The sequence below is a fragment of the Chiroxiphia lanceolata genome, chromosome 3 (assembly GCF_009829145.1).
Source record: "Chiroxiphia lanceolata isolate bChiLan1 chromosome 3, bChiLan1.pri, whole genome shotgun sequence".
NCBI classification, from domain to species: domain Eukaryota; kingdom Metazoa; phylum Chordata; class Aves; order Passeriformes; family Pipridae; genus Chiroxiphia; species Chiroxiphia lanceolata.
The window spans coordinates 90,836,468-90,853,273 of NC_045639.1; the positions used below are offsets into that span (position 1 = coordinate 90,836,468).

Consider the following 16,806-nt stretch of genomic DNA (forward strand, 5'->3'; position numbering starts at 1 on the left):
TCACACTGGTCACCAGCTGTTGCCTCATTTTTGGCACATACCACTTTAATTTGTTAACCTTTCTCCTAGGCATTTATTTTTTTCACAGAATTTATATTTTTTCTTCATTTAACCTTCACCCCTGGTTTTAGGGTTCTTTCAATAGTTATTCAGTGGTTGCACTCTCATGACATTCTTCTGCTGATTTGTCTTTGTTTTCCTTTTCACCTATCTAAACAAAACTGTGATCTAGGTATGGCTTAGTACCTCTTAGCCGTTAAGATGTTGTCATATTTCATTATGAAAAACATCAGGAAATAAAGCACCCTTGAATTGAAGGGCCTGTTTGCCTAAGGCAGTACTGAATGTACACAATTCTCTGCTTCATTTCACCAAAGGAACTATGAAAATTTTAATGATGCAGCAAATATAGAAAAATAATTGTTGTCACCTGTATCTTCAGTAGTTTCCTCTCTTGTAAGCAGTGTTCTTTCTACATGCCTGTATATCATTGTGGGGTCTCTGTCGCTATTGCAGGTATTGTACGTGCACTCTCTTTGTTCCGCTCTGTGAGCTCTCCTCATGTGCTCACCACCTCCATCTTTATTTTCTTCCTAGAGTGAAAATAACTGGTTTAAAAACAAAAGACAAGGAACAGCTAAGGTCTTTTAACTTCACTCTGTACTCTGCTGAATACCATTCCAATGCTTCATCCATTATCAAATTTTTCCTCTCTTTTTTCTCTGTTCCTTCACTGATGGGACTTAGGACTTGAAAGTTTTTTTAAATCCAAACCAGTACCACCAAGAAGTTATATCTATTCTGATTTACTTGTTATCCTGTAGTTCGATGTTACTTTTACTACAGTGTGACAGACAACGTCTTGATTTTTTCATTTGCGTCCAGATGAAAAATAAATAGGTTTGCATTTGTCAAACTGCATACTCATTAATTTTATTCTGTAGCACTGCCCATTGGTCTTATGAATAATGCCTGTGTAGCAGCAGCACTGTGATTATCATCTTTGTCTAGTCTCTGCACTATACTTTTCTTTGCAAATTTCTTGTAAGATTGCAAATCCACTGCAATTCTCTTATTGTTCTTCAAGTACACATTGTTTCTTTTCGTAGCTGTATTTGTTACATTATAGGAAGTTCTGTGTATTGCATTGATGAAATTTATTTCTGAGATCTACACAATTCCTGTTGCAAGTTTCTTGTCTATTATTCTTTGATATCTTATTTTATTGTTATTTTATTCATCAATCTGGACTGTGTAACTTAGTTTGCCATGTAAACTCCATTTCTTCTTTCAACTTTATTCCTGTATTTTTATTCAAGCATTTTGGCCAGGATTCCAGACAGAAAGTAGTTCTCTGTCAACATACTTTTTTTTTTTAAATGGTAAGTCTGCTTTCACATCCAGACATAATTCATCATTTTTCTTGGCCTTTATGTTATTATCAGTTACATGCTTCACTTTTGCAGACGTTGGTACTCCTGATATTTCTGCTTTAGAGTTTTATAATTCATTTTCCCTGCTTTGGACAACTGAAAAATATAAAACACAACAGGTATTTCAAAATACCTGTTACCTTTTATGAGGGAGTGGGTTGTGGAGCCATGCATCAATTGGCATGCAGAAGGAAGCAGAAGAGGATCAGGACGAAGGGGCAGTTTTCTCTGGAGGGTGATGTGCTCACCCTGTGGTGAAGTTAAACTTCATCACCATGAACTAAATAAGAACCATACTGTTAACCTGAGAGTGAGTACTAAGAGCAATTGCCATCACTGATAGGGAATCCCAGGAAATTTATTCCATTCATTTTATAAATCAGAACTGATTAGGTCCCAGGTTTGCTTTTTCTACCTTAAGATCCAGTGCCTAAGACTTAACTGCATTTTCATTGTTTTCAGGGTTGTTCTCTACAGTGAATCTATCAGTCTTTCAATACAAGTCACCCTTCACTGTGATTTGGTTCATGTCTACGTGAATAGGCTTAAGCAGTTATAATGTCTGTACTTGGGCTGTGGGCAAACAACTTGGCTGCTGGGTAGACCCTGGCCAAGGCTGTGCAAGCTGAACAGAGTCTACAAAACTGCTGGACATGATGTGGGGAATCATGGAACATAAAAAGCTATGAGAATCTGACAAAACTTACAGACAGCACCATAGAGAATATGTGGACCTCACAGGTGGTTAAGGCAAAATTATACAAGAAACATCCAAAGTCCTCAGGTAATTGCACTGGTGCATTAGAGACCGTCAGGGCCTTGCAAGGCCATCAACATTCAGATAACCTTGTAAAGAACACATATAAAATAGATTTATGATGATCTCACCTATTCTGCCTTAATGTACCATGTGCTAGAAAGTCTCATAACCCATCTCAGTCCTTACCAATGCTACATGGGGTGTTTATTCGTTAGTGTTATAGTTTAACTCAGAAGCACAGTTTAGAGGAGAGTCTCCTGATTGTTCCCAATTCCCATTACTTATAGTGAGCAGAGCTTATAGGATTCCTCTCCTAGGAAACTAAACCAAAGCTGAGCTCCATGAAGGCTCTGTGGCTTCTAATGTGAACTTTGTGCAACAAGGCTACAACTAGCAGGAAGCAAAACCAACTGCAATGCTAGAGAAGGGGCAGTACTTTCATCCTAAATAGAAGCAGTTGTTTCCTACAGAAATGACTGCCAAATAGTGACAGAAAGCATGTGCTGATCCAAGGAGACAGGTTATAAAATGATGTATTTTAAGAATTCCTGGTTTTTTTTGAGGAAATAAAAGAGAAACAGAATACTTACTGTTACCACTGTAGAAGCATATACCTAACTTTCTGTGAGAACAGGTCTTTGTTATCAATTCGTGTTACTGATGTCTTAGCTGTGCAAAATCCTAATCAAAATAATGAACCAAACATTATTTTTTATTTTTTCTACATTTGAAAAAAGTTCCAATATATAGTTTTTACAAAGTTTATTGGCAGTCTTCTCCTGAAAGACAGCTTTGGGGGCTTGCTGGTGTTTTGGTTTTTTCCCAGAATTTTAAAAAAACAATGAAAGAAAATTCCAGCAATTTCTAGGATGTTACTTTATAACTATTAAAACTTAATTCTTTTGAAATACTTTATGTCATATTATTCGGAAAGCAGCAATCAAATGTGTGGGGATTTTTTCCCAGAAAACTGAAAAGTATTGTAACATATCATGATGGACTCTTATATTATGCTGTGGTTCTTATGGACATTTCAATAATAAGCTAAAATGCCAAAGATACTTTAACTGTAAAAATAAAAATACTCTGCCATCTGTGCTGCTTATCTTAATTTTTAAGTTTCGGTTGAAAAAAATTATGTCCATTTTCAACTTTTAAAAATAAAATCATAGATCACATTTATTGAGTTATGATTTTATCATCATCTACAAAATGTTGACTTAGCCTGGAGTCAGGTCTAGGACTCTGGAGCTAAAATGTAGAGGCTGTGGAAATTCATTAAAGGAGTTTTACCCTTGTGTATTCTGTGAAAAATCAAAAAATCATTGGTGCTGGATCTTCTACTGTGGATAAAAAGAACTATATGCCTATTGTTAGAAGCATAGCATCATGCAAATATTTTTGGTGTCAAGAAATGGTGTAAAGTAGTCAAGGCTAAACTAAGTGAAGTTAATGGAGAATTAAATAGACTTAAGTCAGTAAGAATTGTACTCTGTTGTTACAATTTTTATATTTTAGCTAAGTGTTCATAAAGTATTATTTTATATGTACTAAAAAGCTGTAACTTCACCAATTTCAAGTAAATTAGTTTACTTCTTTTTCTGTGGTTATGTTTTCTATATATACATATTTTCTTCTAAATTACATTTCTCAAAATATTTTTGAAGACTGAGATTTCAACTCATCATATCTTTAGCATTACTTATGGCTATCTTGTGTAGTAATGGCATAAATGTTTCATTATGGTGTCATAGCCAGTGCCATTAACTTGATCACTATTTTATATCTTTGCTTTTTATGAAGTGGGTACTACCATGCATGTGTATTGCAATTTGCATTTGCTATCTCAAAGCTTTGTGTAAGAAAGTGAATTGATGTTTCAGAACATTACTCTAACATGAAGTAAGATTTTTAGGCTTGTTTTATATCTGGAAAACTGGGACCCTGGGACCCAAAGATGGTTGAGATAAATCTAGGTGAGGTGATTCACCATCTTAACTGATGCACAGTGGGTTGCATAGCTACTCTGTATCAGAACTGGGACTGAAACTCAGACATCATTGAGTACTGAGTGCACCTCTGGGGACCCCAATATAAGAAGCACATGGACCTGTTGGAGCAAGTCCAAAGGAGGACCTCAAAGATGATCAGTACCGGAGGCCTCTGCTATGAAGAGAATTTGGGTTGTTCAGCCTGGAGAAGAGAAGGCTCAGGATAAACTTAGGTCAGCATTCCGGTACCTGAAGGAGGCTACAAGAAAGCTGGAGAGAGACTTTTTACAAGGGCATATATGAAGGGACAAGGAATAGTGGCTTTAAACTGAGAGTAAGTTTAGAGTAGATATTAGGAAAAGGTTCTTCGCTACAGGATGGTGAGACACTGGAACAGGTTGCTCAGAGAAATTAGCGATGCCCCATCCCTGGAAGTATTCAAGGTTGGATGGGGCCCTGAGCAGCCTGGTGTAGTGGAAGGTGTCGGTGTCCATGACAGGGAGGCTGGAACCAGCTGGTCTTTAAGGTCCCTTCACACCCAAACCATCCTGTGATTCTGTGTCTCAAATAGAAGTACTAGGGAATATTTTCCTTTAGCGATATTGAAATGTACAGGCTGCAGAAATGCATTAAAGAACCTAAAGACATTACTAAACCAGAGCATTTGTTAAAGTGTTCCAAAATGGTTAAATGGATCTTTATTTTTTATTTTTTGTTAAGAGCTGAGATTCAGATAGATGAATGCAGCTTTTCAATTATGGATTTAATATGTCACTACTTGCTTTTGGAGTATTTAGCATTTTTTCACTGTGCTGATTAAAATCTGTTGTAAATGATAATTATGCTGGTTTTATCATTCAAACGCTCAAAATTGATTTTTAAATCTTTAAGTGGCTTGTACTAGACTTTTATTTCTTAGAGAGTTTAAAAGACATTATTATGTCCTTCTGTCATATTCTCTGTAAATTCTAAATCACTGCAAAATTAGTACATTTTCAGTTCTAAAAAGCAAACCTACCCTTTTTTTGTAGGAGGAAGAACTAAGGAAAAGTGGAGAAGCCAAATACGCGCACTTGAGTGATGAGCTTCACGTATTAATTGAAGTTTTTGCTCCGCCTGGGGAGGCGTATTCTCGTATGAGTCATGCCTTGGAAGAAATAAAAAAATTCCTGGTTCCTGTAAGTGACTTGTAACATTTTTCTGTAACTGGTTATGGTTTTGTTGCATTGAATTTGTACCTTCTTTAAGCACCTTTAGATCAAGAAAAAGAAAAATTCTGTTGAACTTTCATCCTTTATTCTCTCTCATTTCTCAAGGAGTTGCCAAACAGACCATTAACTGTCACAGCTGATGCCCTAATATATTTTTAGATGTTTTATTTTTTCCGTTTGTCAATGTTTTTTGTTTTCCTTACTTGATTTCTGGAGGGAATAGTAGATTACTTTTTTTTTTCTGATGGCAGACAGTAGTCATTAATATGAGAGTACACTTTCAAGATTTTTAAGTCTGTAAAAACATTTTAATACATGTAACAATTTATCTAAATATCTTGCTAATGAAGTTAATTAATTTCTTGTGGAGCAAACAGCATGAGCAAAACGTTCCTAAGACATTTCTGTTCAGACAGCTTATGACTCAGACCACAGTTTAGAATCTCCTCCATCAGCCAGGAGAGCACAGAAACATACTCTAAAGCTGGGAACCTTTTCAATTTGATTTATGCTAAGTATATAACTTTCTGAAATATTTATCTTCTTGTCTATTGATTTTCCTCAAATTCTCTGAAATATATTTTCCACATTTATACAGTTACTCCATGATATTTTCATACTTAAATTTGTCCTAGAATTGAAGCATATGTATACTAGATATTAAGTAAAGTACTACTAGAGTTACATGAGTTGTCATCTGAGGTCTTAGCATCACCTGAGAGTTCTTAGTGTTCTAAAAATGTCCAGAACTTAGATTCCCTAAAAAGAATATGATGACAGCTTGTTTCTATTTGTGATTAAAAAATGAAAGGCAGTAACTGTTCGTGTCTCTTGATAATAACAGAAGGATTCGATTAGTGCCTTTTTGTTATGAGTAATATGAAACCAAGGTAAGAGATGTTCATGTGAGGCAAATGCATATTTACCTGGAAGAATTTTAACACTTTATTTGATGTGGGCTTCGTGTTGGAGGAAAAGGAGAATACATTACGAGTGAAATATTGAAGTAGAGTATATAAAATGTTCAAATTTTTTAGAGCAAATAAATTTTTTAAGAATACAAACTAAGCAACTTAAGATTGTTAAAAATAAACACCTGGATATTTGTTTTAAATAAAAACATTTATTGTCACCAAGTGAGTGCCCAGAAATGAGCTACAAGTTTTAAACAAGCTAAATCTATCTTTCTGATTCTCCTTTTTCATCCCCTTAATATGCTTCTAGTTTGGGAACACTAGAAATAAAATACTATTTTAAAGTCTTTGAAATAGCTGTGAGAAAAGAAAGTACCTTTTTTTCATGATTTCTGATTTTATGTTGAACATACAGTATGGGGGACAAATTAGGTCAATGTTGTAACGTGGCAGCATACTGTGGAATGACATTTTGGCTACACGTTAATGGTGAAGATCTTCCAAGCCATTACACTGACAGAAAATTTATCATTAAGTTATATGTTCCTGAAAATTCTCAAGTGTATTAGCTAAAAATGGTAACAGGGCCAATTATAAAATTTGCCAGTCTTTGTCCTTTAGATAACTCTATTTCCAGTTGTTTGTGATTTTGTCAAACTGCAACAGGGTTCTTGTTTAAAGTTATCTTTTTATGTCCTTTTCATTCTGGAAGAGAGCTCTTGCATTCTAGCATGACACAATGATGATGGCACCCTTTCCTTGTGCCACCTGGATTTTTAACATCCATTATATATTCTGTCCAACCTGAGAAATTCTGTTCTGGCTGAATAAGCGAGAGAGACCAGTGGGTGTTGAGAGTAATATTGAAATTTGTTGTAAATATTCAGCATATATTTTGTGTGACACATTATTTATTCATAAGGATTATAGTTATTTTCCAGCACAAGTATAAGAGCTACACTGGAGGAAATATAAAAACTAGTTCTTTATTACGAGATTTTGAACATGGTTGACAGTAGCAATAATAGACCCTGTTTTAGAAGGCCACCAGATTTGTCAGACATGATTTACCCTTAGTGAAGCTGTCACCATTCACCTCCCTATTTTCCATGTACCCTAGCAAAGTTTCCAAGATGATATCTTCTCCATGGTCTTGCCAGGACCTGAGGTGAGAGTAAGAGAGCTGTAGTTCCCTGTGTCTTCCTTATTTCTCTTTTTAAAAGTGAAGGTTATGTTTCCCTTTTTCTGGTCAGTGGGAACTTCAGTGGACTGCCATGACTTCTCAGATACGATGATGGATAGTGGTTTAGCCACTTCCTCAGCCAGTTCCCTCAGAATGAGCAGATGCATCTCATCAGGTCCCATGGACTTGCACACCTTCAGGTTTCTTAGATGTTCTCAAACCTGATCTTCTCCTACAGTCGGTGGTTCTTCATTTTCCCAGTCCTCACCTTTGCCTTGTGCAACCTGGGTTGTGTGGCTGGAACACTTGTTGGTAAAAACCAAGACAAAGAAGTCATCACCTCAGCCTTTTTCATTTCCGGCGTAACCAGGTCTCCTGTTTCCTTCCAGAGAGGGCCCACATTTTCCCTAGTCTTTCATTTACCACTGATGTACTTTTCCTGTTGCCCTTGACATCCCTGTCCAGTTTTAATTCTGTCAAGGCTTTAGGTTTCCTAACCTGGTCCCTGGCTGCTTGGACAATCTCTCTATATTCCTCCCAGACTGCCTGTTCTTGCATTCACCCTTTGTTGGCTTCCTTTTTGTGTTTGAGTTTGTCCAGGAACATCTTATTCATTTGTGTGAGCCTCCTGTTGTTTTTGCCTGACTTCCTCTTCATTATGATGCATCACTCCTGAGCTTGGAGACAAGGATCCTTGAACATTAACCAGCTTTCTTGTGCCCCTCTTCCCTCCAGGGAATCATAATCATTCCAAACAAGTAACAATTGTACTTTATGACTTGTTTGTTAGTTTTATCCCCTCTGCTTCATTTCAAATTTACAAAGCAATTATTAACTGGCTGGTTGCAACATGTTACAACGGGTTTGCACTCAAAAAGATTGCACTAGATAATTTCCTTTTTGTTCCCTATTTACAGCATCTCTTGAATTTGTTTTATGATGTTTCGTTGTTTATAAGACCTAATTTATTGCAGCAATGAATATTAGAATTGCATGACAGGGATGAAAACAGTAGAACGTATCAGTTTTATTTATAGCAAATCAAGGATGTAATAAACTATTCATATGAGTTCTCATACTGCTTATGAATTTTGTGACGTTTATGTGAAATATTACCCTCAGAAATAACGTTGTGTCAGTAAAATGGAATAACGTCTTTATACCTTATCCATAAGTTTTCATGAGACAATTTTAAAATAAAAGCCTAGAAAACACAGTAAGAGAAAAAGAGAAAAATGTAGAATAGGACTAAGGAAAAAAATAGTTGAACATTTATTAACTGAAGCAAAGTCTTAATGAACAACAACTTTTGATTTAAATGTGATTATTTAATTTTCACCTTTGACCTTACCCAAGAATAGGTTTCAAAATTTTTACTAGTGAAGATTTTCCCTCCAAGTCAGAGGTAGAAGCTAAGTACTGCTACTTACTCTGTCTGTTCCACAAGTTAACACATTCCAAAGCTGTGGTCTGAGGTGGTTCATTGGGATCCCTCCAACAGGCATTTCAGCGCATCACTGAACTCCCAGGGTCTGCAGCACTCAGTGCTTTGCCAGCTGAGGCTCTTTCAAAGCCAAGCTGCTTCATTTACTGTCTGCTGCTTCCATCTTGCAAGTGACTTGAGGTCTGAGTGGTAGCTGCCATTGGGGCGTTGCTAACTGGTTGATAAGATTTATTTTGTAACTAACTTTTGTGGTTCTTTGGTATATTTTATGCAGAACTTTGGCTTTGGAGGGTGCAATATCCAATTACTAGCTAGATGCTGTGCTCCATTTTGTTTTGATATTTACTCTCAGTATGAAAATTTGCATATGATTGAAATATGACAGATCAAAAACCCCATGATTAAGTAAATAGGATTAATCTCAGAGTTTTGAAACACAACTGCCTGCTCCATTATTTTCTATCAACCTAAAAAAAATCAAAACCAAAATGTGCTCCCCGAAGTCAAGGTTTTACTTTAAAGATCACATTTGGAACTGATGTTAACATAATGTAAGTTATCCTGTATTAGCTGTGTGGAAAGTACTAACAGTAGGGATGCTTAGGAGGAGGACGTGTTTTGCAGATTCACCTTTGTAGCCAACACAAAGTTAATAAAAGGTATCTGGCTGCCAAGCAGTTCTGACCCCAAACTGCCAAGGATCTAGGTCTGGGTGAGGAACCTGAACTCATGTTGTATCTCAGTGCCTCAGAGTGGGATGCAGAGTCAACAAACTAGAAGGGGAGACTGGGGGCGTGGAGGAGGGTTTAGAAGCTTTTCAAGCTTTAAAATGTGCTGATTTTAAAACGTTCATGCCTATTAAATGCAGTGAATTTTTTTCAGTATAACTGAGCAAAAAAATTTTACATATTATGTATATCATTCTTATTTACATCCAAACATAGAAATATGTTTTCCTAACAAGCTCCTATTTCCATATAGTAAGGGATTATACTATCTTTAGGAGTTCTGTGCTTTCTAACACATGCAAAATCTTTTTCTGATTCCCATTTTTATCCCTTTAAGCAAAGCATTTTTATTTGACATGGTTAGCATCCCTTGGGAGAATGAGGGAAGCAGATAGTGATAATTCATTTTATGTGTGAGTGCTCTGTAATAAGGAACTATTATGTAGAGGGCAGGTTGCAGCTGTGGTGACATGACCACTTTAAAAAGATTGTTTGTAACTGTGCAGTTGGATGATCAGAAATTGAACCAATTACCACTTTAAAAGCTGCTGTTCAACATATTTGCATACATTTTCCTAGCCACTTGTATATGCTTTAAATTGAGGCATATTGGCACCACTCACAGGCCAGGAATAAGCATGTGGTCATTTAGTGCAGTCCAGTTGATGGACATTCACTGGCGATCATCTGCCTGTATAGTTTTCTGAGGGTGCTTATCAGATCAGCTCAGATGAGATTCCATTATTAGGAATCAGTGTCATGAGGCAGCAGGTGAATGCAGGGTTTTATATTGTTTTTGTGAATTCAGGCTACAGTGTCTTCAAGACTTCCTTGTAGGTGCATAAGTATCATACTGAGTAGTTAACTTCAATCCTTTTATCTCACCTTACTCCATCCCACTGATTAAAATAATTTTCTTACTAGTCATTTAAGAACATTATGTTCTCATTGATCCATCTAATTAAAGACAAAAAATTACTGAGGAAGAAGATCCTTCGAGTGAAATAAAAAAAAAACTTCAATACCAGTTTGGGTCAGTGGTAACAGTTAAAGAATTTTGAAGTAATGTTTGATACCCTGAAGGTCTTTCTCCATCTAATATTGGAAAATAAATTCTTTTACGTCAAATATACATTTACTGTATATATAAATCATATATAGTACAGACTAAAGTTACGTATAATCTATGTACATACAGCAGACAGTAGCAATTTTGTCACTTATAAACCAGTTTATTACAAGTATATGTAGGTATATGACATTTATTTTGAACATTTTTTGTTAGCCATCTAAATTTCTTCTGTGCTACACTATGATATGAAAGCTCTACTTACATACCATTTCACTCTACATGGCTTTGTAATCTTATGGTTTTCTTATAAATAAGCTATAGTGTGGGTGTGGGTGGGGGGATGTCAGTCTTTTTTTCCTCTCAGAAACCTCAACAGGCAAAATATTTCCCTAAATAGGACACTGAGCAGCAGCACAACTACATCTGTAAAATACATCTTTTATACCTGTCAAAGTAAATAATTTATACTTGCACATTCTGCAAAAATAATTGCAGTAATAAATAATTAGTACAGTAATTATTTTAAAACTGTGATAAGGAATTTTTTTAGCAACTGTTTCAGTTGTCTGGGTTCTGTTTTTCCCAGTGTGCAACATCTCTGGCAATTTCACACACAAGTTTTGATAATCAAGGAAAAAAAGTTCAAAGATTCTGTCAAAGTCTAAAATGTCACAGAAGTTTGCCTCTTCACAGCTATTTTTCCTAAACATTGCATATTAAATCAAATTATTATAAATATATTCAAACACTAGTGTACTCGAGAGAGTCACCATAACCTGTGGACTGTGGTTCTTGACTTTTTACGGGTGTTGAAGTTTGTCCTAACCACAATAATGGCTGATGGAGCAGCAGCACTTGTATCATTTAAATCACTGATTTCAAGTTTGATGAAAATAACCCTAAAGTTTTCCCTCAAAGCGAAGATTTGGGGGTGGAGATATACAGTAAAATTGCCTTTTTAATTGAAAATGAAACTCCAGTATTTTTCAACTGACTGAATTTTTTATGTACTTACTGATATACCCTGTAGACTACTGGTTCTTTTGGCTGTAAGGCTGTGAAATGGGTAGCCATACAAAGAGTATGTAATTCCTCAAATGTCTTTACATTTGAGTCATGAAGATTGGGTCTTCTGTTGACATGCCAGACTAACAAGTATCTTTTTCCTAGGCTTAACTCCCCTGCTGCTTCAAGGCAATACAGATACTTTGCAGCCTCTCGTGTGCTTTAAGGGTTGATACTCCCACTCTGAGTGAATTAAGACCGTTTTAGATATGCCAAGACATATTCAATCTGTGAAAGCAATCCCTTGGTGATCTCTTTTTGACACACAAAGGAATCAATATAAAAGGCCCAGCCTTACTACCAAAGCCAGCCCTTTCAGATCAACCAGAGACATTAACCTGATCGAAGATTTTACAACGACCATTAATCTGAGCATGCTATTGAGACATGGTTGCAGTTTAAAGAAATATTTCCAGTTTGCTTGGCAAGTCTATATTCATCAGCAGTTTTGAACTCTACTTGCTGCTTCATCTTCCTAGGGTGGAGGTTTTTCACCAGTGGCAGATCAAAAGGAATTATGAGTGCAGATGATAAAATTAATGCAGAAAAATTCGAATCCTACTGCATTACTCCTGGTTTCTTAATTGCATGTCTGTAATATGTAGCAAGAGATTGGCTATGGTATTGCACATTAGACTGTACAAACCTCTTCACTTCAGTGAGAGCGCCAGACCCTCCTACACATCTGGCATTTCATTTTAGAGCTCTGTGTGCGAGTACAAATTTGGCCAATCGACTCAGCAGTAAAGGTTGGGTGTTTGACCCAGTGAAGAAGCTGCAGCTTCATGGCCTGAAAATAAAATTCCGTGTGATTCTATATAAAGGTAGGCATAAAAATTGTATCTAAATAATTGTTCTTCATGCAAAGGGTTACTTTGTAATGATGAAGAAAAAAAATGTGCAGGATATTGCTTTGTGTTTCCATCACATATACAGTATCTTTTTTTTATTCCCAGCCATCAACATGAGGAAAGCAAAAGACAATATTTGGTTATAAAAATAAGACTGAAAGCAAAGAGATCACAGATACTTATTTTTACTCTTTCAAGGAATTGGTTATTGTCATAGCCATGTTCCTTTATATCTGTTTCCCTTACATCAGCAAAATTACATTAGGATTTTTAAGGTTTAATTCATTTGTGGAGGTACACCTAAATAAAAAAATTATTTTCCTGCTGTCATTCACATTGAAAAGCATACTGCAGATACTATCCAGATGGTGTGTTGGGGTTGGTGTTTGTTTTGATTTTTTTTTATTTTGTTTGGTTTTGAAAAACGGATGAGAGAAGACTTTGGTGGTATTTGTAAACCTTATATCTTTCTTTATTAATGTAGCAAAGGTCAGTGTAGTCAATTCTGTGGATGCTGAGTTACACTTACTTAGGAAAGCGTGAAAGAAAAAGCAGAAATGCAGAGTAATCTTTCCTCAGTTGTGTTCTTTTAGCTTCCAGCAGTCAAAAATTGAATGTTTTCAGGGCTGTATCCATAGCATTTTGCCTTATACATTGTGGTAGCTATTACTTCTCTTCTCTGAGTTTGTCAAAGGCTTTTTCTGAACCTTAGTTAAGCTTTCAGCCTCAGAAAAACTTAAGGTTGCATGAGTTTGACAGTTCAGTTATGCACTGAGTGTAAAAAAAAATAAAACCCCGAAATCCCACTCACTTCTTCTTGTTTGTTTTAAAGCAGCTGCTTAACACTTCATGAGTGCTCGCATCTTCATGTGTGGTTAAAAGCAGAGGATAATTTCACACCAGTCCTTACTCTTACATTACTTTGGAGTTGTTTCTTTTCTAGCCCCCATGTTTTATTGTACAGAAGCAGGAGTAGCCTTGTTTTTCCATGAGACATACTTCTGACTATCCATGTCTTTCTGTATCTTCCTTAGCTTAGCTCTTTTATTTTTCTGTTGGGATAGGATGGCCAGGATGGCATGCAGTAGTCTCATCTTGGTGGTGAGGAAACAGTCCAGTAGTGGAATGGATCTTCTGTTATTTTATGGTTTAGTGTCAGGGGTTTTTCTAGTACTATTTACCATTCTTCCTGCTTGCACTGATTTGATGGGTTTTTTGAATGGTATTTGTAAAAAGTACAGGGCATCTTTCTTGAATGATAATAAGTAATTAAGAGCTATTTACTTTCAGTATTTTAATGTTTATCAGTACTTCAGTGTATTTATTTTCATATGCATTACTTTGCATTTATCAGCACTCAATTTTTTTCTGCCAGCTTTTTTTCTAATAATAGAGTATAATGAAACCTTTCAGCAGTTCTTCACAGTAACCTTTATATTTTATTGCTTTGAATAATTTAAATGAAATACTATTACTTCACCATTCAAAATTTTGTAATGAAATTTATAAATATGATGAGCAGACCAGATTTTTTGAATCACTCAATAAACTCTTCTCCTCAGAAAACATAAAATTATAAAAAACAGTCCAGCTATTTTTAATATTCTTTCTCCTTTAACCAAGAGAGAATTATTAATCATCAAGGTGCTCTGTTTTAGTTTTTGACAAATTTTGGTGTGGCTGATGGGAGTTTTGATCTCCATAGGTGGAGATCTTTAAAAATGGATCTCATTTGCTCTGTGCCAAGCCATATGACATAAACATGTTCAGAAATAATCTGCATGAAGGATAAATATCCATTCATTCACAGGCTGGACTTCTACAAGACAGTAAGTGCAGCCTACATTCAGCATGTGCAAAGATGAGGTTTTAGTAAGTAAAGGATGTATATTTGTATATATTCCTGATGTTTTGAAAGGTTTAAGTCTCCTAGTGACAAGGAATAATATGACACTGGCATGAGAGATTTTTAAAAGAAAAATTAAATTTAAATATGAAGTTGAGGAGAAAGGATTGGTGGTTGACTATGAAAACAGCTTTCTACATTAAAAAAAATAACTTTAAAATAGTTTTGGTTCAGCCTCAGTGATGAAGGGATGGGAAAAACTTACACTCACTGTATAAAAATCAAGAAAGATGCAAAAGACAGATTAATGGCAATCAAGTTTATAAAATAAAAATATCATATTTAATTGAGTAGTTGTGAAGGAAATATGTGGCCAGCAATGCAATGATAATACAAATGAGTTCAAGGAACATTAGAAATAAAAGGAATCCTAAAAAAGATACAGACTTCAATCCCTGGAAATGGTAACATTATCAATAACATTAATGATGCAGAAAAAAACAGAAGGTTTCCATAAATATCAGTTGTGTAGCTGGAAAAACAAAGTGTGGTATACTTGTATTTTACCAAAATGATGCAATAATTTGCAGTTACTGGTACAGGAATGTTAATTTTAAGAAAAAATGTGTAGAAAAAAAAATTAGGAATGTGGAGAAAAGTCATAGTGTACAGTGGAATAAGAATGTGGCCAGTGAAAGAAAAATTTGCAGTGTGACTGTGTGGTGATAATGCCATGACCAGCCTGACAGAAGTCCTTCACTGAATAGTTGGGAAAGTTTACAACCTATAAAAAAATAGAGAAAATAATCTAACCACTGCTTTGATGTTTTCATGTCATGTTGTCAACAAATCTGATTTCCTATTCAATGAGAAAATTTGTTGATAAAATTAATTGTGTTAGTGACATTAAATTCCATTAATAATCTACCCATATGTATGATGTGACAGGGCTCAAACCTTCTTAATAAGAAGGTTTCTCGAAATATATGTGTCGGTAGTAATTTTCTTAAGGAATTTGTCTGTGCTTTGATACACAAACTTGGTTTGTCTGTCAAATTTTGAAGATGGAGATTTGCATCTTGATATTAGGTTATTTCATTTCAACACAGCAGGTTGCTTTGGGTGAGACCTACACAGGTGGTACAATAGTTAGATCCTGTAGCAAAATCTGTAGCCATTAAACAGATGAAGAGATTTCTTGTGTGAGAGCCTGCAAGTATATCCCCAGACATCAGCCCACTGATGTGAGCATGCAAAAAATGCTGGTAAATAGGATGCGTCTTATAACCTGCTTCCCTTCTAGGTTTACACACTTTACTTTGGAAACATCAAGATGAGCGACAAAACCTTCAGATAAAGTAAGAGTGAAACTAGAAAAGGATTTTAATAAGAGAGGTATCATACTGGAGCTGCCCATATGCCACTGATTGCATTGGTGACTTGGATTAAAACAGAAGAAAATTCTCATAGGTACATAAGCCTCTTTTTAAAGCAAAGTCCATGTGAAGCATAATCTTTCTGTAGAGTTGTTTGATGACACTGGAGTCTAGTGCTCAGTTTTGTTCAGAATTGACTGAAGACATTATGCAGAAAGAGGAGTGAGGCAGTGTGGTACCCAAAGCTGTAAATGGACTCAGTTGGGAATGATGGGACAGAATATCACTAGCTGGTAGGGGCAGGAGCTCGTTCAGAGAGAAAGGCTGAGCAGACATGCAGGAGTCAAGAAAAGCATGCTCAAGAAGAAATATCATATATTGCATATTTAAATGACTTGAGTACAGTTACTGTCTACTTCCTCGCCTGTCATTTTCTCTTAGCTGTTTAAAAACTCTTTGATGCGTGCCGTTTCTTTTTGCTAACTAAACACATAAAAAAATTGGAACTCTCTCCTTTAGACATACTAGAGCAAGGCTTGTGCCTGTTAGACACTAACTCAAGTGCTACATTATTTTCCTGGTGGCTTAAACTTTTGAATGACTCAGCGAGTAACAACTCAGTTACAGCACTGTTGAAAATCAAAGTTTTTAGAGCCAGATTGGAGGAAGTGAGAAATTCTTGGAAGCAGACAGTGTGACAAGCTCAGCAGGATCTGTGGCTATTTCTGGTTATGGTGCATATTATGTGTCTGTTTATAAGGGATAGTTACCACAGAGTTAGCTTGAGCAGGTCAGTACAAGAAGGAACTCAAAACAATGCAAAGTCTTTATTTTTCACGATTTTCCTGTTGATTGTTGATTCACTTTTGTAAACTCTGTTGAAATTCAAAAACTACTGAACAGTAGTTAAACCTGGGCTCTTAATTAGCCTC

General features: G+C 35.8%; 1 protein-coding gene across 11 annotated transcripts in view; it reads left to right on the plus strand.

Annotated features, from left to right (window-relative positions):
- Nucleotides 1-16,806, plus strand: part of KHDRBS2 (KH RNA binding domain containing, signal transduction associated 2) — a 360,694-nt gene that overhangs the window by 163,975 nt on the left and 179,913 nt on the right. For all 11 annotated transcript variants that reach the window (XR_004355952.1, XR_004355950.1, XR_004355949.1 and 8 more), the window contains exon 4: nucleotides 5,216-5,362. Coding sequence is in view for 2 of the 11 variants with exons in the window: in XM_032682291.1 (XP_032538182.1) it covers nucleotides 5,216-5,362 (147 nt within the window). In the remaining 9 variants the exon portion in view is untranslated. The remainder of the gene's footprint in view (nucleotides 1-5,215; nucleotides 5,363-16,806) is intronic.